This window comes from Littorina saxatilis, linkage group LG14, assembly GCF_037325665.1.
Source record: "Littorina saxatilis isolate snail1 linkage group LG14, US_GU_Lsax_2.0, whole genome shotgun sequence".
NCBI classification, from domain to species: domain Eukaryota; kingdom Metazoa; phylum Mollusca; class Gastropoda; order Littorinimorpha; family Littorinidae; genus Littorina; species Littorina saxatilis.
The window spans coordinates 24110038-24132444 of NC_090258.1; the positions used below are offsets into that span (position 1 = coordinate 24110038).

The 22407-nt window shown below is 41.2% G+C and overlaps 1 protein-coding gene across 6 annotated transcripts; it reads right to left on the minus strand.

Moving 5' to 3' along the window:
- Nucleotides 1-1404: 1404 nt before the first annotated feature.
- On the minus strand, nt 1405-20761 carry LOC138947390 (uncharacterized). Of its 6 annotated transcripts, none has more exons than XM_070318843.1 (5): nt 20659-20761; nt 16562-16670; nt 12082-12148; nt 10842-11009; nt 1405-5665 (listed from the first exon to the last, which is right to left on the minus strand). In XM_070318843.1, exon 5 carries the CDS (start codon nt 3930-3932, stop codon nt 3159-3161), a length of 774 nt encoding a protein of 257 aa, XP_070174944.1. In that variant the 5' UTR covers nt 3933-5665; nt 10842-11009; nt 12082-12148; nt 16562-16670; nt 20659-20761; the 3' UTR covers nt 1405-3158. The 6 variants fall into 6 exon arrangements, with proteins under 6 accessions (XP_070174944.1, XP_070174947.1, XP_070174942.1 ...); XM_070318846.1 differs by having other exon boundaries at nt 10919-11009; nt 16558-16670; XM_070318841.1 differs by having other exon boundaries at nt 16558-16670.
- Between the last annotated feature and the right edge of the window lie 1646 nt (nt 20762-22407).

Here is a 22407-nt window from a genome sequence, read left to right on the forward strand (position 1 = left end):
ATTTCTGAGAATGTTTGTGTTTGAATGGAGTGTCCAATTACTGTTGGAATGTTTCTAAGGTTCATATTTGTATTCTCTCCCTGCATTCTGCTGCCCTATTCGCTTTGGACAAGTTATCCCCTGTGTATCATTGCTCCTTCAGTTTATTATCTCCTAATTTGTACCTTCAAACTTCACAAGATCAATAAAGCTGTACTCTCTCTGTAAGACTATCCTGTGACAGATTCTTTTATATAAAAAAACAAGTCGCGTAAGGCGAAAATACAACACTTAGTCAAGTAGCTGTCGAACTCACAGAATGAAACTGAACGCAATGCAATGTTTCAGCAAGACCGTAGCATCGTCAGTCCACCGCTCATGGCGAAGGCAGTGAAATTGACAAGAAGAGCGGGGTAGTAGTTGCGCTGAGAAGGATAGCACGCTTTTCTGTACCTCTCTTCGTTTTAACTTTCTGAGCGTGTTTTGAATCCAAACATATCATATCTATATGTTTTTGGAATCAGGAACCGACAAGGAATAAGATGAAAGTGTTTTTAAATTGATTTCGAAAAACAATTTTTGATAATAATTTTTATATATTTAATTTTCAGAGCTTGTTTTTAATCCAAATATATGTTTTTGGAATCAGCAAATGATGGAGAATAAGATGAACGTAAATTTGGATAGTTTTATAAAAAAATTTTTTTTTTTTTTTACAATTTTTCAGATTTTTAATGACCAAAGTCATTTATTAAATTTTAAGCCACCAAGCTGAAATGCAATACCGAAGTCCGGGCTTCGTCGAACATTACTTGACCAAAATTTCAACCAATTTGGTTAAAAAATGAGGGCGTGACAGTGCCGCCTCAACTTTCACGAAAAGCCGGATATGACGTCATCAAAGACATTTATCAAAGAAATGAAAAAAACGTATGGGGATATCATACCCAGGAACTCTCATGTCAAATTTCATAAAGATCGGTCCAGTAGTTTGGTCTGAATCGCTCTACACGCACGCACACACACATACACCACGACCCTTGTCTCGATTCACCCCTCAATGTTAAAACATTTAGTCATAACTTGACTAAATGTAACAAGTCGCGTAAGGCGAAAATACAATATTTAGTCAAGTAGCTGTCGAACTCACAGAATGAAACTGAACGCAATGCAATTTTTCAGCAAGACCGTATACTCATAGCATCGTCAGTCCACCGTTCAGGCAGTGAAATATTGACAAGAAGAGCGGTTTAGTAGTTGCGCTGAGAAGGATAGCACCTCTCTTCGTTTTAACTTTCTGAGCATGTTTTTAATCCAAACATATCATATCTATATGTTTTTGGAATCAGGAACCGACAAGGAATAAGATGAAAGTGTTTTTAAATTGATTTGGAAAATTTTATTTTGATAATAATGTTTATATTTTTAATTTTCAGAGCTTGTTTTTAATTCAAATATAACATATTTATATGTTTTTGGAATCAGAAAATAATGGAGAATAAGATAAACGTAAATTTGGATCGTTTTATAATTTTTTATTTTTTTTTACAATTTTCAGATTTTTAATGACCAAAGTCATTAATTAATTTTTAAGCCATCACGCTGAAATGCAATACCGAAGTCCGGGCTTCGTCGAAGACTACTTGACCAAAATTTCAACCAATTTGGTTGAAAAATGAGAGCGTGACAGTGCCGCCTCAACTTTCACGAAAAGCCGGATATGACGTCATCAAAGACATTTATCGAAAAAAGGAGAAAAACGTTCGGGGATATCAATCCCAGGAACTCTCATGTAAAATTTCATAAAGATCGGCCCAGTAGTTTGGTCTGAATCGCTCTACACGCACGCACGCACGCACACACACACACACACACACACACACATACACCACGACCCTCGTTTCGATTCCCCCTCGATGTTAAAATATTTAGTCAAAACTTGACTAAATATAAAAAGGACCACTATCACTACAAGGCATTTTCAGTGTCTTAACCAGCCACGCCTAAGTGAGCAAATTCTTTCCAATAAGGGGAGACAACACCCACACGCATCTTTTTGATCACTGCAATACATTATCTAATAGATTTACATATACACTCTTCAAAAAAAGTTAAGGATCACTTTTTGATAAGCACACAACACAAAACAGACAAGACCGAATTCTTTCTTTTTTTAAAAATTATATAATTGAACAATCAAGGAGTAATGACAAACAAAGCAAAGATCGAACGCGGCCGCCACAATTTAGCTAGAGTGGTACAACAATGTGAATCAGTGTGCCCTCCGTTGTGTGTCAGGCATTCAACACATCGTTGGCGCATGGAGTGGATCAGGTTGCATATGAATGCTCTGGGAACTCCATTCCACTCCTGCTGGAGCCATTGCAGCAGTTGACCCAGATTGGCAGGAGGAGGGTGATGTTGCTGTACCCGACGACAAAGTTCGTTCCACATGTGCTCTATGGGGTTCAGGTCCGGGCTGTTGGCTGGCCACAGCATCCTGTTGACCCTGGCCTGCTAGATGAAGGTGTTTACTGCTGCAGAGCGATGGGGAGGTGCGTTGTCATCCTGAAGAATCGCAAGAGGGCCGATCGCTTGGAGGACTGGAACGACTAGGGGTTGCAGGATCTCATTCTGGTAGCGGACACCGGTCAAGTTGCCCACTACATGGTACAGAGGTGTCCTTAGACGTGTGCTGATCCCTCCCCAGACCATCACAGAGCCTCCGCCAAAACGCTGTTGTTCCAGAACAGCGCCTTCTGAAAAGCGCTCTCCGCGACGCCTCCACACTCGGATGCGACCATCAGCAGGTTCCAAGCAAAAGCGGGACTCATCTGTACACAACACCTGAGCCCACTGCTGACTTTGCCACCTCACATGTTGAGTGCACAAGGCTCAGCGAGCTGGTCTATGATTAGCAGTCAGGGTTGTTCCTCGGACTGGACTCCTTGCACCCAAGCCAAAGTTGTGTAAGCGGTTTCGGATCGTCTGACCACTAACAACAGGTGTTTTTTGTGTGTTTTTTTTCGTTTATGGGCTGAAACTCCCACGGCTTTTACGTGCATGACCGTTTTTACCCCGCCATTTAGGCAGCCATACGCCGCTTTCAGAGGAAGCATGCTTGGTATTTTTGTGTTTCTATAACCCACCGAACTCTTCTTCTTCTTTTCGATCGCCGATCACACTTGGAGTCCAGATCTTGAGATATAATTAGTGGTCCTCTGCAGCGCAGCCACTGGCCCGTACAGCTTGTTGTGCAGGGACTCCGGCATTGGCCAGACTTCCTCTCTCAGCACCTGGTGGTTCCTGCAGTCTCGTAGGATGTGGGCCGTGTCCTGCTCTGCTTCCCCACAAGAACACATGGGGGAGGGCACAACATGCAGCTTCTTGTGGAGATGCTGGTTAAGTCTGTTGTGTCCCGTTCTCAGGCGGAAGATGACCACCTGCTGTGGTCTGGATAGCAGGTGGTAGCTGTCCTGTGGCTGGGGCGTCCTGTGCAGAGACTTAATGATGGTCTTCATCTCTGTCAGGCTCACAGGGTTGTTCTCTTGCTCATCTTCTGCACCCAGCTTTGCCATCCTGTCCGCCTCTTCGTTTCCTTGTACACCACAGTGGGAGGGGATCCATTGCAGTACTGTCCTCAGGCTTTTGATGTTGTGTAGAGCGTGTTCCAGCTGAGGCAGTTTGCTACTGGTCATTGCTTGTAGTACTGACAGAGCGTCAGTCAGGAAGACCACCTGGTTGTCATGGTTGACTCTGTCGTTGATGGTGTATGCTGCATGGATCAGTGCCTGTACCTCAGCTCTGTAGTTTGTACAGTGGAGGCCTGTTGGTATAGCCTCTGCTTGCCTCTCTCCACTGGGGTACTGGACATACACCCCCGCTCCTCCATTTTTGACGGCCTCTGTGGCTGACCCATCAGTATACACCCGTATCCCACCGAACTCTGACATGGATTACAGGATTTTTTCGTGCGCACTTGGTCTTGTGCTTGCGTGTACACACGGGGGTGTTCGGACACCGAGGAGAGTCTGCATACAAAGTTGACTCTGAGAAATGAATCTCTCGCCGAACGTGGGGACGAACACATGCTGACAGCGGCCAACTGGATACAAATCCAGCGCGCTACCGACAGAGCTACATCCCCGCCCCACTAACAACAGTGTTGGTGGTAGCTTGTAGGCGTTGCCTAATGTTGTTTGCCGTAGCCATTCTTTGTTGCATGGCCTGCCTCTGAATGAAGCGATCCTCTCTTTGTGTGGTGTCTCGATCTGGGCCGACCAGAACGTTGTCGCTCCTGCACTCTTCCAGTTGCGTGGAATCTCTGTTTTAGTCTGATGATGACAGAGGGAGCCACTGCAAGCCTCTGAGCCACTTGCCTGGCAGCAACACCGTCTTGTAGCCATCCTATTGCCCTTCCTCTATCCAAATCGCTCAGTTTTCTTCGTGGGGGCATGTTGCTACTGTGCATAATTGTGTCAGCGTGTCAACCTTTAAACACAAGCTGGTGAGCGATGTTCATAGCCAGGACCCTGTTGTAGCACGTGCATCACAACCTTTTGCCCTGGCATGCGTTCCTCAAATTTCATGGAGCTATACAAAACACCCCTTTTCTTCCAAAATGCAGCTTTTGAGAAGTCCCACAAAGGGAAATAACTCTGCCTGCCAAACAAAATTGTAAGTCAAGACTCATTGTTCATTTGTTAATTCAAACACATTAATCTTTTAATTATTATGTCGATGTTTAATTTTTTGACAATGTTTTATAATTAGATCAGTTTTTTCAACCGATCCTTAACTTTTTTTGAAGAGTGTACATGCATTGAGGAAAGTGACAGATTATTCTCTTATTAAAATTCCGTTGTAACTTGTATGCACTACAAAAATGACCTTTGTAATTCCTAGCTGTTATTTCACAAACACATTTCATGGTATTCTGCACAGTGCTTGTGTATCCGCCCTCATGATTATAATGCTTAGGATTGGTGTCATATGATTGCTCTAATTCCAAAAAGTAAATGAGAAGATATTTAACTAAATTTGTCCACAACTCTTCGCAGTAACACGTAAATGAGAAGATATTTAACTAAATTTGTCCACAACTCTTCGCAGTAACACGTAAATGAGAAGATATTTAACTAAATTTGTCCACAACTCTTCGCAGTAACACGAACGAAGAGACAGCTGCAGAAGAAATTGTTACATTTACTTGTGAGCAGCGCAGCACATGGACAGAGGAATAAAGGGTTGCTCCAGGAAACCATGATAAATATAAATCCAACAACTTTTTGATTATTTTACAACTGGTTCAATGATGAAGTGGTTAGATCCTGTTGCGACATTCTCAGTTACTTAACCTCCCCCCCCCCCCCCCCCCGATAGTCATAGAGAGATCTCAGCTTAAATCCAAAATTCCAACAAGTAATAATTGTAATAATTATATCCAGCGGGGAAGTGAGTTTACCCAACCGAAGGGTTGGGAATATATCTGGTTGTGTACATTCTCAACTACGCTATAGGCGAGCAGCCATACATCCACAAAATAAAGTGTCTTTCCCTTTCAGCAGCTCATCTACGTGTGCAATGTGCTGGTGTACTCTCACTCCTCTTCTTCTTTCAGGGCACATCTTTTCTGGGTGTTTGAAACTGAGAGGAGGCTGTCATCCAATACCAGCGCCTTGGATTCCTGAAGAACAAAAAGATCACAAAAATCACAAATTTGTTTCAGTAAAATCAGTGAAATCTTATTTTGCAACCAAGGGCAAAGAGTGCTGTCTGCCATTGTCAAAGGAAGACATTACACAAATCGAACATGGTTTTCAGATATAGCACTTGATAACCTACACATTGATACAGTATTTAAATTTCCTGTGAATTTTTTTAATGATCATATGAAACTTGTTTGTAATCATAGGCAATTGTTTCAATACTTTTTTTTGATAAATTTAAAGGTTTAAAAGTTAATTCTTATCAGGCGTTTTCGTCTTTACTTATTGTTTTTGTATCTGGCTGAAGTTGGCTTATGCAATGTTTTGTTCAGTTCTAACACTTCTCTGGATGGGATGTATGCTATTTTTTGTTCTGCCCCGGAGATCTTTAACTGCTTTCTCATTTGTTCAGTTATGGTAATCATCTGCACTTCTTTCCACAGTGACATTATTTTTGTTTTATTTGGATGGAGAGAAAAAAATGTACTGACAAAATTGTCGTCTTTTTTATTTTATCTCTTTTTACATTCGATGCTATGTTAAAAGTGCATTTGATTTCTTTCTGTCTGTGCTTTTTGTCTTGAAATTGCTAATAACTTCTGCATCTTTTGACCAAATTACTTCATACTAACCTTCACCCTGCTTCGTGGGTCGTGGACGACCCAGAGCCTCACAAAATCGTATTTATATCTCTGAAACTATTTGGAGTTTTTAAAGGCTGACATAGTCCTATTTGATTAGTTTAATTACATCCAGGGCTTTTCCAATTGTTGCGGGGTTGTATAAATTAAGCTTCCTGCAAAGTTTTAGGTTTGAAGTCCTCACCAATTACGAGAAATAACTATTTATTGCATTGTTTAGCAACAGTTCTCCAAGACTTGGGCTACTTTTAGACCGTTGACCTCACTTCGTGACGTTTCGTAAACCAAAGACTGGAATTTGAGACTGTTCTGTTTACATTTGACACTATCAACACCACTTTGCAATACTGAAATAATTTTTTCTGTGTTTGAAAGCTACAGCCAATCGTTATTATATCCCCTTAGATACAGTTTTATAACATTATTGGCACATGTAAACAATATGAATTAATTAATGAACGCTACGAGTATGGCAGCCTTTAATTGAGATTTCATGTAATCTCCAATCACCATGCGACCTTCCCATTGCCCAACTTTTGAAAGACTATCTTTCTAATCTAAACAAACAAATAAACGATGACGCAATTTGAACTACACAGTCCGGATGATGTTGGTCGTGGACGACCCATATGGTAAGGAATTTTAATAATAATAATAATAATACGAGAATTTATAACGCGCACATATCTCACCACAAGGCGACTCAAGGCGCACTCATACACATTCTTTCGCATTAACAACTCATGCACACTCATATAAATATAATAATAATACGAATATTTGTAACGCGCACATGTCTCACCAACAGGCGACCGAAGGCGCACATACACTCATTCACACACACGGAGACTTAAAGTCATTAACACACACACACCATCAACCATTAAATATGTACAGTTATTCAGGGTGGGATGGGGGTTGGCAGTGTAGAATGCATGGATTATTTGGAAAAAAGGAATGTCTTGAGTGCAGATTTGAATGATTCGAGGGACTGTTGTTGACGGAGCTGGAGGGGGAGAGGTAGTGTGTTCCATTGGCTAGGTGCGTGGAAAGAAAATGAGCATTGACCTGCTGTTTTGAGTTTGGTGTGGGGGATGTTGAGCTTAAGGGAGTTGGCAGATGATCTGAGTGCTCGTGAAGGGACATATAGAGAGAGAGAGTCGGAGAGATAGGCAGGGGCGAGACCATGGAGGCATTTGTAGGTGAGAGTGTTGATTTTGTATGTGATACGGGCAGGAACGGGCAACCAGTGGAGCTGATTTAGGAGGGGGGTGATATGGTCTCTCTTTTTCTTTCGTAAGACAAGACGGGCAGAGCTATTTTGAATGCGTTGGAGACGAGAGATAGAAGAAGAGGGAAGACCAGTCAAGAGAGAGTTACAATAGTCAAGACGTGAGAGAATGGTGGAAGTGACCAGTTTGGCGGTAGCATCTGTGGTGAGGTACTTGCGGATAGTGGTGATGCGGCAGAGTTGGAAGTAGCAGGTGCGAGAGACAGAAGAGATGTGTTGTTTCATGGAAAGGGTGTTGTCTAGAGTGACTCCGATATTTTTGACAGCAAAAGACAGCGGGACAGAAGAGTCAGAGAGTTGAAGAGAGTACGTGGCTTTGGAGAGTTTGGATGTAGTGCCTATTAGAATGGCTTCAGTTTTGTTGCTATTGAGCTGAAGTTTGTTTTCTGTCATCCAATTCTGCACGTCAGTGATATAGTGTCAGAGATAGAGGAAAGAAGATATTCAGACTGGTCAGGGGAAGAGCTGTTGTAAAGTTGAGAGTCGTCGGCAAAAGAGTGGTGGAGAACGTTGTGTCGGTCAAAGATGTGGTCAAGAGGTTGAGTGTAGAGAGTAAATAGTACAGGCCCAAGGACTGAGCCCTGAGGGACTCCGCACTCAAGCCTGATGGGGTCAGATTTCAGTTTGTCAATCGAAACAGTCTGGTAGCGGTCGGTGAGATAAGAAGAGAACCAAGAAAGAGCTGTGCTATGGATACCAAAGGTGTGCTGAAGGCGTTGAAGGAGGATGTTGTGGTCGACTGTGTCAAAGGCCGCTGATAGATCAAGTAGGGCGACGGCAGAGATTTCAGCTTGGTCAGTGGCAAGGAGGAGATCATTAGTGATTTTGAGAAGGGCAGTTTCGGTGGAGTGGTGAGGACGATAGGCAGATTGAAGCGGAGAGAGAAGATTGTTGCAAAGAAGGTGAGAGGTCGAGTTGTTTCAGGAGTTTGGAGATGAAGGAAAGGTTTGAGACAGGGCGGTAGTTGCTGAGAGTGTTTGGGTCAAGCGATGGTTTCTTCAGTAGAGTAGAGGTTTGACAATAGCAGTCTTAAAGGAGTTGGGGACAGTGCCTGTTTGCAGAGAAGTGTTGATGATTTTGAGAATAGAAGGGAGGGGGTCAGGAAGACAGTCAGAGTAGAGTTGTGTGGAAAGAGGGTCAAGGTCACAGGTTTTCAAGGTCATTTTTTTGAGGACTTTCTCCAGGTCAGTGAGAGTGGGGGCTGAAAGTGTGTGAAGGGAGTGCCTGTAAATGCAGGAGGAGTTTCAGAGTTTTACGTTGTTTATCCCTATTCAGATGGCGTGGGTCGTGTATGACACATACTTTTTACGTTGAATCCTTAGGAAATTATGGGTCGTACACGACCCACATAATCCGGACTGTGTAGTCCAAAGCATGATCTGGTGAAGGTTAATGTACATTAACTTCAGCTATGCAGTCCGCTGATTGACACTTTTATAGGTATACAACCCACACACCCCCTTTCCCAGATCATTGGTGACCTAAAAACAGCAGTTATAGCTAGGTTCAGGACAAACCCTAGACATGAAAGTGCTTTTCATTCACAATTTAGGATGGATAATTTAAATCGGAACACATTTGTTTTACTTTCGGACAGGAAACTTTGTGGAGTGGTCATGAACAAATTTAAATTCATGCACAACTACCAAAAATGCAACCCTAAAATTAAAGAATGCTAATAACTCTACATCTGTTGACCGAATTACTTTATATTTGGAAGACATAAATATCAGCCTATGCATGACCCTTCCACAAAGTGACAATTATATAGATCAAATGGTCTGACGTTTGTGCAATTTCAAAAAAGGTTACCGAATTCGGCGATCGACTCAACAGAACAAGGTTTGACATTGAGCGGCAGCAATACTTACCTAATCTGAACCCTCCAGACCTTAACCTTTCGGATTATCTGAATTTCCGAGTATACACAAACACCCCTTAGATCATCAGTGACCTGAAGAAAGCAGTTACAACTAGACTCAAGGCATTCCCCAAGCAAGAAAACTGTCGTCTGATTGACAATTTCGGAGGTGTAATTTGGAACACATTTTGGAGAAAAGGTACATGTCGTACCATTTTACCTACAGACTCAAAGATGTGTAGAATGGTCATAGACGAACTAAAGTGCATGCACAACAACTATAAAAAATATTTGCCAAACTAAAATGAATGGAAAATGTAACCCCTTTGTTGTGAAGTGACACTTCATCCATGGGAAATGCCCTGATCCTGCCTGTAATTGCTGCAACTAAGTCACTGATTGTCTAATGTTGATTAAGGTATACTATGTTATACGAATTACCCCAAAGGTAACAATTTGGAGGGCAAAAATTGGGCAAGTTCGGCTACCGCTCAATGCCAAACCTCGTACAAATGAGTCAATCCCCGAATTTGGCAACTTGTTTTTTAAATTGCACAAGAGTCAAACCATTTGATTTATAGAATTTTCACTTTGTGGAACTGTCATGCATACGCTGAAATGTATGTCCCTCAAATATGAAGTGATTCGGTCAACAGATGTAGAAGTTATTAACATTTTTGAGGGTTGCATTTTTGGGGGGTCACCCTGTATAAAGATTTTTGCTGAACTTTAATGACCCCCTTCATTGTAAGGTTACACTTGCGCAATGGCGCGCAAAATTCATCAATGACATGAACTCATTCCTCTAAGGCAAATGCCCTGATCCTGCTTAATTGTAACGGCTGCATTCAAGTCATTGATTGTCTAGAGTTGGTTAGAGGTTACTAGGTACTAACAATCTGGAGGGCTTAAAACCGGTTAGTATAGCTCAGGCTCAGTTTTCAACCTGGTAATGTTGAGCCAATCCCCAAAATAAGATTTGTTTTCCGAAATCTCACAAAAGTCAGATTCTTTTAGGCTACCATTCTTTTACCTACAAACTGGCAACTTTGTTGAGAGGTCATACATAAGCTGAAGTGAATATACACCAAATATGAACTAATATGTGATCGACAGATGTGGAATTTATTACAATGAGAATTGTTTTTATGGGTTACATTTTTGGGGTTACCCTGTACAAACTTCAGTTTTCTTTTTGAATGTTACGTGAGAGAAAATGTTCTTTCATCAAGTACAAATGAAATTCAGAAAGTAAAAATACTTAACAAATTGCTTTAAATCCAAGAGAAGGTGTGTGAAGGATTGGGGGGTTTGAATCAATAATATTAAAATTAATAAAAAGCACTGACTCGACCACGTACCATATATATTCTTACTGGTTGATGAGCCTTGAATGTGTGCAGACATGTGAAAGGTTTGTGAAGAGCAACAACTCAACTGAACCCCTGGCGCATAGGCTCTTCCTTCCTTTTGTTCAGTGAGACTCTTCCATTTGTGTGGATCAGCAGCATTACCGGCATGCCAGGCAGCTACAAAAGATGGAGAAAAATAAAACATTAACAAGAAACAATGGAGAAAAATAAAACATTAACAAGAAACAATCAGCAGTATTATTTTCAAGGTAACATAAATGTTCTCTGAGCCTGTGCCAAAAATAATTTCTCTTTGTAAAAGCAGCAAGTTACTAATAGCACCATACCTTCATAAAGTAAACCCTTCAGAGTGATAGTACAAATAATTTCATCAGTTTTTATCAATTGGAAAGTCTTGAAAATGTTATAAGAATGCCCAAAAATGGCAAAATCAGACACTTTCACAGAGTATGAGAGTTACTTGCCTTGGGAGTTTGCTTGCACTTGCAAGAGATCTAAAGCGAGTTTCTCTGCACTGATCGTTAGATTTGAATTTAGAAAACAACCAAACTCATCGATTTTATATGGAGATTAATGTGTTCAAGCCTGTAGTTGCTAGTTTAAATGCAGTATGTTTGTATTGTTTCGTCTAGAGATGTACATTTCGTACATTAGAGCGTTCGGAACCTTTCAATCGCTAGCTCATCAACCTGTGAGCTATCGAGGATTCAGGCCCATTGTTGGGTAAGTAATTTTGGTTGTTGGTTAAGTTACCAAAAATGATTCCCCCCTCTGCTTCTTTCTCTCTGTAAATGAGTAGGGCTAGTTATTTTTCGGTAACTTACCCAACAACCAACCCAACAACCAAAATCACTTACTCAACAACGCCCCCCAAGACATTTATTTATTTATTTATTTACGAGGATTTATATCGCGCACGTATCTCAAGGCGACTCAAGGCGCATGTTACCTATTGACATTTTCAAGACCCTGTTTTCTAAGATATTCTGGTCATAACTTATGTAAGTTTACCCCCATTGTAAGACCTGATTTTTTCAGGGTTTTGAAAATCTTAAAAGGAGGATTTCACTACCTATGACCGCCACCCCCAATCCCCAATGTTCAACGTTAAGCTTTTTGTCCACAGCCGGCCGGCCATTCGTCCGGCCAGACATACCGACTGACAGTGAATCCTAATACTAGTAGTGGATTACTCCTTTTAACTTAAGACATGTTTTATTTTACTCACCTGAGCAATAAGATAATCAATGTGCCCTGAAGGACCTCTATCGCATTGGTACTGGTAGCTCTCTCACCTATGACGTAAGATAAGACAAACTATGAAACAGCAATATTTTGTCTGATTTATTTTACGTATGGCGAAGGCGAGTCGAATGAGCATTTGCTTTTCTTGTTGAAAAATTCTAAGGACACAGATTTTCCTCTCAAATCAATGCAATAGAGAAAACTAGAAAGACAAAGTGTGTTGAGATCTTCACTTTTATTTTTAAAAAGGATACATATATCACTATGCAATTCTAACGTTTTCAAAAATTGATATCACTGAGGGTGCCCAGGTTATGCTATCTGCATGTAGTAATTCTTTCTTTCTTTCTTTGGTGTTTAACGTCGTTTTCAACCGTTCAAGGTTATATCGCGACGGGGAAAGGGGGGAGATGGGATAGAGCCACTTGTTAATTGTTTCTTGTTCACAAAAGCACTAATCAAAACAAGAAGAGCAAACGCTCGATCGAGTCACTTTCGCAGTTCTGAATATTATATGAGGCATCAGATGGACAGGAAGAAATTGCTATTCACAACACAATGAGTCACGTTCACATAAAATTTGAGCCCGGTCACTTTTATAGTTTCCGAGAAAAGCCCAACGTTAAGTTGTGTGTTGCCGAACAGAAAAGGCTAGTTATCTCCCTTGTTTTTCTGATAACGTTCGTAAAAGGCTACAGATGTAAATACTTTGATGTAAAGAATAATCCTACAAAGTTTCAATCACATCCGATGAACTTTGTCAAAGATATAAAATGTCTAATTTTTCCTTTGATGCTGACCTGTGACCTTGAAAAAGGTCAAAGGTCAACGAAACCATCGTTAAAGTGTAGAGGTCATTGGAGGTCACGACTAAACAAAATATGAGCCCGATCGCTTTGATAGTTTCCGAGAAAAGTCCAACGTTAAGGTGGTGTCTACGGACGGCCGGCCGGACGGCCGGCCGGCCGGACAGACTAACACTGACCGATTACATAGAGTCACTTTTTCTCAAGTGACTCAAAAATTGCTCCAGGGGCTTGCAACGTAGTACAATATATGACCTTACTGGGAGAATGCAAGTTTCCAGTACAAAGGACTTAACATTTCTTACATACTGCATGTAGTAATGACCTAACACTTCTTACATACTGCATGTAGTAATGACCTAACACCACAGGTGTAGCAGTTCTCTAGTCTGGTTGGCCCAGTTATATTTTGTTTGTTTGTTTGCTTAACGCCCAGCCGACCACGAAGGGCCATATATCAGGGCGGTGCTGCTTTGACATATAACGTGCGCCACACACAAGACAGAAGTCGCAGCACAGGCTTCATGTCTCACCCAGTCACATTATTCTGACACCGAACCAACCAGTCCTAGCACTACCCCATAATGCCAGACGCCAGGCGGAGCAGCCACTAGATTGCCAATTTTAAAGTCTTAGGTATGACCCGGCCGGGGTTCGAACCCACGACCTCCCGATCACGGGGCGGACGCCTTACCACTAGGCCAACCGCGCCGGTCTCCCAGTTATATGACAGTAAGCGTACATGGTAGAGTGATGCCCTGTCAATGTCATGTAGTCTCAAACTTGAACAGAAATCCCAAACATCATTATCATCATTCCCATAACAGTTATAGTCAACAATAATGTCAGCTCTGAATAAGAGTTAAGACAATGAAAAATAAAACGAAAAAAAACAAATGACCTGTATCCATGAACTTATGAAGAGCAGCTAAGATTCTCCCTAGCTGTAAGCTGTAAGCGTTCAAACAAAAGGATGGATTCGTTGTATGTAAAAGCTCGGTGGTCTGAGATCAGATTCTGGCCGTGCACAGGATGCGGATGGTAACATAAATAATTTGTGTAGAGTAAAAACAATCACAACTGGCCATACATTTAAGGCTGGAGTACACTTTGGAAAGTACGTTGGAGTAGCCTCCCTTCCCGGATTTAGAACGTGTTTCGTGTCGTAACAGATTATCCACTTATTAGCCATATCCGTATGCAAAATAATGAAACAAACATTAGGAAATGGCAGACGTTTACAAATATCGACATTCTCTATCGATATATCAGTGCAATAAAAACAAGTCGCGTAAGGCGAAAATACAACATTTAGTCAAGTAGCTGTCGAACTCACAGAATGAAACTGAACGCAATGCAACGCAGCAAGACCGTATACTCGTAGCATCGTCAGTCCACCGCGCACGGCAAAGGCAGTGAAATTGACAGGAAGAGCGGGGTAGTACTTGCGCTGAGAAGGATAGCACGCTTTTCTGTACCTCTCTTTGTTTTAACTTTCTGAGCGTGTTTTTAATCCAAACATATCATATATATATGTTTTTGGAATCAGGAACCGACAAGGAATAAGATGAAAGTGTTTTTGAATTGATTTCAAAAATTTAATTTTGATAATAATTTTTATATATTTAATTTTCAGAGCTTGTTTTTAATCCGAATATAACATATTTATATGTTTTTGGAATCAGCAAATGATGGAAAATAAGATGAACGTAAATTTGGATCGTTTTAGAAAAAAAGAATTTTTTTTTACAATTTTCAGATTTTTAATGACCAAAGTCATTAATTAATTTTTAAGCCACCAAGCTGAAATGCAATACCGAAGTCCGGACTTCGTCGAAGACTACTTGACCAAAATTTCAACCAATTTGGTTGACAGAGCGTGACAGTGCCGCCTCAACTTTCACGAAAAGCCGGATATGACGTCATCAAAGACATTTATCAAAAAAATGAAAAAAACGTATGGGGATAACATACCCAGGAACTCTCATGTCAAATTTCATAAAGATCGGTCCAGTAGTTTGGTCTGAATCGCTCTACACGCACGCACGCACGCACACACGCACGCACACACACACATACACCACGACCCTCGTTTCGATTCCCCCTCGATGTTAAAACATTTAGTCAAAACTTGACTAAATGTAAAAACAATCGTTAGAACTTGCATTTACGACATGTCGTGCGTGAGAACGTGTCAGTAAACAAGCACTTGTTGCCTGGCTGACGAACCCTACGAGTCAATCTAAAACAGCCAAGTAATGGAAAGCAGTCTGCCGATAAACATAACAAACTACAGATGAAAAAGTGTGTTCATCCCTGCTCTGGATAAAAGACATCGGACTGATGACAACGTGGCAGCGTTCACGCGAAAATATTTTTTTCAGATTATCCATTCTACATTTTATTGCACGTACTTGGGGCAGATCTGAATTTCACACTAGAAGATGACAAATCGGTCTTGTGAGTTGAGAACTACATGTTCTTTGCCGACAGAAATCACGATGGGACAAGATGCAGATTGTGTTGAAGAGATGTTTGCAGATCATTGCATCTAAATTTTATTGCTCAGATCAATGCACGTAGTTGGGGTAGATCTGAATTTCGCAATGGAAGACACAAATCCGTCTTGTGAGATAAGAACCACATGTTCTTGGGCGGCAGAAATCACTATGGGACAAAATGAGGATTGTGTTGAGGGGGTTAATACTGACTGACTTTAGATGAAGAGTTCCTAGACCTGGTTTTTGTAAAGAGGCATCATGATGATATCCTGGTTTTTACATTTAGTCAAGTTTTGACTAAATGTTTTAACATAGAGGGGGAATCGAAACGAGGGTCGTGGTGTATGTGTGTGTGTGTGCGTGCGTGCGTGCGTGTAGAGCGATTCAGACCAAACTACTGGACCGATCTTTATGAAATTTTACATGAGAGTTCCTGGGATTGATATCCCCGAACGTTTTTTCTTTTTTTTTTTGATAAATGTCTTTGATGACGTCATATCCGGCTTTTCGTGAAAGTTGAGGCGGCACTGTCACGCCCTCATTTTTCAACCAAATTGGTTGAAATTTTGGTCAAGCAATTTTCGACGAAGCCCGGACTTCGGTATTGCATTTCAACGTGGTGGCTTAAAAATTAATTAATGACTTTGGTCATTAAAAATCTGAAAAATTGTAAAAAAAAAAAAAAAATTTATAAAACGATCCAAATTTACGTTTATCTTATTCTCCATCATTTGCTGATTCAAAAAACATATAAATATGTTATATTTGGATTAAAAACAAGCTCTGAAAATTAAATATATAAAAATTATTATCAAAATTAAATTAATAAAAAAAAACAAAAAAAACCACATAATTTATATACATGTAACCCTCCACCACGGAATGAGTTGCATGTCACCTTTGCATGATTTTCATATTTTTACATTTATAATCTAAAGAGTTTTTTATTTTATGCTCTATCCAGAGGTGAAAACCGTTTTAGAAAAGAGCGAAAACTGTTTGAGTTATAAGCCTGTGACTAAGGTGACCCTCACACTGTTACCAGACACTCCCCGGACTTATATTTAAGCCTAGCGCAGAACCGCGCGAGGTGACATGTGACTCATTTCGTGGTGGAGGGTCACATATAAGCTACTTCTAAAGAGAACTTACCTACATTTTTAGAGCAAAGGATGATGTTGATTCTTCACTGGCTCAGTATATAAACCCCTGTCTGCAGATCATCTGTCAACTTTGAAACAAATAGCACTGCAGACTGACCGGCACTGCAAAATAAATGTCATTTTCAGCTGCCAAACATATCAAAACAATAAAAACATCCCTGTGACAACAAACACAAGTTACACCGCTTTACAATTTATTTCAGTGTCTTGTCACTGTAATAGAATTCAAAAGAAAAACACGCTGTGGATGGCACTTAAACATTTTATTGAAAAATTGCATCTATCTATATATAGTGTCTGTGTGTGTGTGTGTGTGTGTGTGTGTGTGTGTTCGCGATGCACGGCCAACGTTCTCGATGGATCTGCTTCAAATTTGGTGGGCATATTCAGGTAGACCCCGAACACAACCTGGTCGATGAGAATTTTCAACACGTGTTCTCAGCGCGCAGCGCTGAACCGATTTTGATTTTTCTGTTCATCTTCCCAGATCCATTCCCAGTAACTCTTCCTTATCTTCTCCAGTGTTTTGCGCTTATCTCCCTTCCTTCATGTGGCGTCAATCCATATTCCCGTTTCTATTTTTAGAAGGTCACTGTCGACAACGCTCATTCCATATTCCCGTTATACTATTTTTAGAAAGTCACTGTCCCGGCGAAGCCGGGTATTACTCTTCCTTATCTTCTCCAGTATTTTGCGCGTTTATCTCCCTTCCTTCGTGCAGTGCGCCGGCAAAGCCGGCGTACACCCGGCAAAGCCGAGTCCCCGGCGCGGCCGGGTATTCGGCTTGACTTCTTCCCGGCGAAGCCGTACCCGGCGAAGCGGGTATTCATCTAGTATATATATATACTAGAGGAATACCCGGCTTCGCCGGGGTGAATCGCGAGACAGAGACAGACAGCGTGGCGGTTCATCACAATCACCTCTGCAGGCGAAGTCCTGTCAAACGGGATTGAGAATTTTAGAGCTTATTTCTTAGCCCTATATTATCTGTTGTGGCTTCTCAAATGCCAGAACATACAGACAGACAAAAGCCGCTAGACCCCATCACAAACAGAACTCTACAATCCACAGGTTTTTGCCCACACACACACACACAAACAAGCCGTATATATATATATATATATATATGTATATCTATATCTATAAATATATAGAGATAGGTGAGAGTGTATTTTTCGCGTGGCTATAAATTGATTCGACCTTTTCACTTTGACAGTAAAAACAACTTACGGGTGCAAGGGAAGCGTTCTGGACAGCGCAGTGACATTCTAACAAGAAGAGCAAACGCTCGATCGAGTCACTTTCGCAGTTCTGAATATTATATGAGGCATCAGATGGACAGGAAGAAATTGCTATTCACAACACAATACAGATGTAAATAATTTGATGTAAAGAATAATCCTATAAAGTTTGAATCAAATCCGATGAATAGTTTCAGAGATATGATATTTCAATTTTTTTCCTTCAAGACATACCTGTGACCTTGAAAAAGGTCAAAGGTCACCAAAGCAGACGTCAAAGTGTAGAGGTCACTGGGAGTCACGTTCACATAAAATTTGAGCCCGGTCACTTTTATAGTTTCCGAGAAAAGCCCAACGTTAAGTTGTGTGTTGCCGAACAGAAAAGGCTAGTTATCTCCCTTGTTTTTCTGATAACGTTCGTAAAAGGCTACAGATGTAAATTATACTTTGATGTAAAGAATAATCCTACAAAGTTTCAATCACATCCGATGAACTTTGTCAAAGATATAAAATGTCTAATTTTTCCTTTGACGCTGACCTGTGACCTTGAAAAAGGTCAAAGGTCAACGAAACCATCGTTAAAGTGTAGAGGTCATTGGAGGTCACGACTAAACAAAATATGAGCCGGATCGCTTTGATAGTTTCCGAGAAAAGTCCAACGTTAAGGTGGTGTCTACGGACGGCCGGCCGGCCGGACGGCCGGCCGGACAGACTAACACTGACCGATTACATAGAGTCACTTTTTCTCAAGTGACTCAAAAATAGTTACTCAGAAACGGGAATTTGGGGTGAACGGCGCGAGACAGAGACAGACAGCGTGGCGGTTCACCACAATCACCTTTGAAGGGGAAGTCCTGTCTAACGGGATTGAGAATTTTAGATCTTATTTCTTGGCCCTATATTATCTGCTGTGGCTTTTCACATGCCAGAACATACAGACAGACAAAAGCCGCTAGACCACATCACAAACAGAACTCTACAATACACAGGTTTTTGCCCACACACACACACAAACACCCACACACACAGAGAAGCCGTATATATATATGCATATCTGTATCTATAAATATATAGAGATAGGTGAGAGTGTATTTTTCGCGTGGCTATAAATTGATTCGACCATTTCACTTTGACAGTAAGAACAACTTACGGGTGCAAGGGAAGCGTTGTGGACAGCGCAGTGGACAGCGCAGTGACATTCTAAAAATAGTAATAGTAACTTAGAACTGAACGGGAAAGCCACACGAAGGAAGGGAGATAAACGCCAAACACTGGAGAAGATAAGGAAGAGTTACTTATAATGGTGAAATGAACACAAAAACGAAAATGAGTTCAGCGCTGCGCGCTGAGAGCACGTGTTGAAATATCTCATCGATGATATTGTGTCCGGGGTGTAGCTGAATACGGTGTCCAAATTTGAAAAAGATCCACCGAGAACTTTGGCGTTGTGATGTGGTGTAGCGGCTATGGTGTGTCGGTATGGGGGCCCGGGTAGCTGAGGTGGAACCAAAATAGCTGAGGTGGAACCAAAATCGGTTCCGCGCTGCGCGCTGAGAGCACGTGTTGAAATATCGACCAGGTTGTGTCGTGTCCCGGGTCTACCTGAATATGCCCACCAAATTTGAAGCAGATCCATCGAGAACTTTGGCCGTGCATCGCGCACAGACAGATACACAGACAGATACACAGACACACAGACACTAGTCGTATATATATATAGATATGCTAACAAATGGCTCTCATTCAAATAGCCGGTGATAACCCAAAAGCATTAGGTTAAATAGAGAATACTAGTTACTACATGGCTTACTGTGTCGTACCAGATTTACACTCGTTTTTGTAAATATTGAACAGCGAGCGAAAGCGAGATGTTCACTATTTGAAAAAGCAACGAGTGTAAATCTGGTACGACACAGCAAGCCATGTAGTATTCTGTTGATCCTACATACTGTACTTGCATGTATTTGACTGAAAATGTCTTGCAGTCGAGGCAGCTAAATTGAAGATGCTTGTTTTTGAACCTCGATCTCTTCTAAAGCCTCGTGCAATCTATTACGTCAAAGCAAAGGAAGTCACTCATTGAGGGTAATTAGCGAGCACAATTTTTGTTTCTATTATGACGTTTGTCTCGGTGACTTTGGCATCATAAGCAGTGGAAAAACAGGTCCCTGCCAGACTTGCTTGACGTCACATGACCTCATTTACATGATATAAACACGTGTGATTTGAACGATTATTATCTCACGGGTGTCTCTCTCACGTATACAGTAGGATAAATGGAAATACATACAGCAGGGCCGGACTAGGCTAAGAGGAGGGGGGGGGTTGCCAGTGGGGGTCAGGGTGCTTCGCCCCCTGAAGCTGATGGGTAGGTCATATTCTGAGATAGCAAAATGGTCGCTCCTTGCATGAAACGGCATAAAATAAACAATAATAAAAAATGTTTTAAATAAGTGAGGTACATGTTTAGGCTAGGGGAGGGGGGTTGCGCAACCCCCATAACCCCCCCGGTAGTCCGGCCCTGTACAGAATAAAGATTCATTACACACTTGCTGTAGATAAATGAAAAGTGATACAATTTACAAAGAACACAAGATTGAAATGTGAATACAGACTGACAAATTCATCAAATTCAGCTAGTTTCACTCAGAATCACTGCCTTTGTGGAATTACCTTAACACACTGGTACCAATAGTATTGGGAACATATTTTAACTTTTAAGGCATTATTAACATTATCAATCAATTCAGAGTTTAGTGATAGTGATACTGTTATGTTCTTGTTAAACTTAAAGCAATGAATGACCTGCACAATCATGTATAAGTTATAATGATAAAATTGAAAAGTACCTGAAGAAAAATCAGACAGCTGTGCTGTTTTGATGAATGATGAAGCAGCTCTGGTTCATCTGGAGGTGAGATCATCATCACAGCAGGATCAAAAGTCCAGGACAACTGTACATAATATAAATAAAAAACCATCTGAATTGCGCTGACCATGATGCATGTATACATGTATCACCAGGGTTCGACACTAGCGGGGGCGGAACGCCCCAGAGTTTTGTGTTCCGCCCCAAACATTGCCGAAGCTTGGGGCCCACTCCGCCCCAGGATAAATTCCAACAATAACAAACCGAAAATTCTAATGCCAGAGCCAATCACTAAAAATCGCCAGTCAAAGTCGTCACTGAAATTTGCGTAACGATCAATGCCGCAGTCAAGAAAAACAACATTGAAATCGTCGAAGGACAATGCCGCAAGGGAAATAACTCCCAGATTGCGCTTTTTAGCGTGAGAGATAAGTATCGCCTTCAAATGCCAAACGCAAAATGTGGCGACACATCCCTAGTGTAAAAAGACATGGAAATGAAGATGAAGAACAGGGTGGAGAGAAACGAAAAAAGGAGACCGATGCAGCCAAAAGCGCGAAGCGCTGTCGTAATTTCAATGTCAAATGGTTAAAAGAATTTCCCTGGCTTCAGTACAATGAAGAAAAACAGACAATGCATTGCCGCCCGTGCAGATCTTATAGTGGAGAACCACTTGGAAAAAGTGGGGATTCTGAAGGTATATATATGTGACCCTCCACCACGAAATGAGTCGCATGTCACCTCGCGCGGTTCTGCGCAAGGCTTAATAAAAGTCCGGGGAGTGTCTGGTAACAGTGTGACGGTCACCTTAGTCACAGGCTTAACTCAAACAGTTTTCGCTCTTTTCTAAAACGGTTTTCACCACTGGATAGAGCATAAAAGACTCTATAGAAAATGTAAAAATATGAAAATCATGCAAAGGTGACATGCGACTCATTCCGTGGTGGAGGGTCACATATATACTTAGCATGAATAACAGTGGGCCCCAGATTTTTGTTTTCCGCCCCAGCAATTTCCATCTCCGGGGCCAGTGTGGCCCCAGGCCAAATAAGTTAGTGTCGACCCCTGATCACTATCAATGATTCATTTACATCAATTGAAAAAACAAACATTTTAGACATTTTAAAGTAACTTAAAACAACTGAGTCAAATTAGCAGGAAAACATAAAATACTCACACAGATAATCAAACTTTATTTCCTCGATTATAATGATCCTGTGAATTATGAGTCAGTCACACACACACATACTTGTACAGAGTGCAACACATACATCACAATTAATTCACATTCACACGCATAAAGTGACAAGTGTGTGGAACTTTACTAGTTGTACATGCCTTGACCTTGTGACACTGACACCATCGGCAAGGGCCACTGCCAACAGCACACCGTATTCAGTTGCCTTTAGAAGCTATGTATACTTACGTTGTGAAATATGATGAATACTTACCATTCTGGTCACTGACAATTCCAAGCAAAATGTTCCCATGGTGATACTGGTCGTCATTTGCGAACATCCGCAGTTTGCATGTAGTTGGCGTCCAAAAGACAACAGTTCAGCCAGTACTTTGCCGGGATCTGTGTTGGCTTTTCGTCTGAGGTGAACACGAAGAACTTGCTCATTTCAACGCACTATACATTCACAGCATGGCCGTCAAAAACAAACAGTGGGCTTTCTACTGCCAGCAATGACTTCAGCTCCTCAGTTTCAGTCGAGAAATTAATATA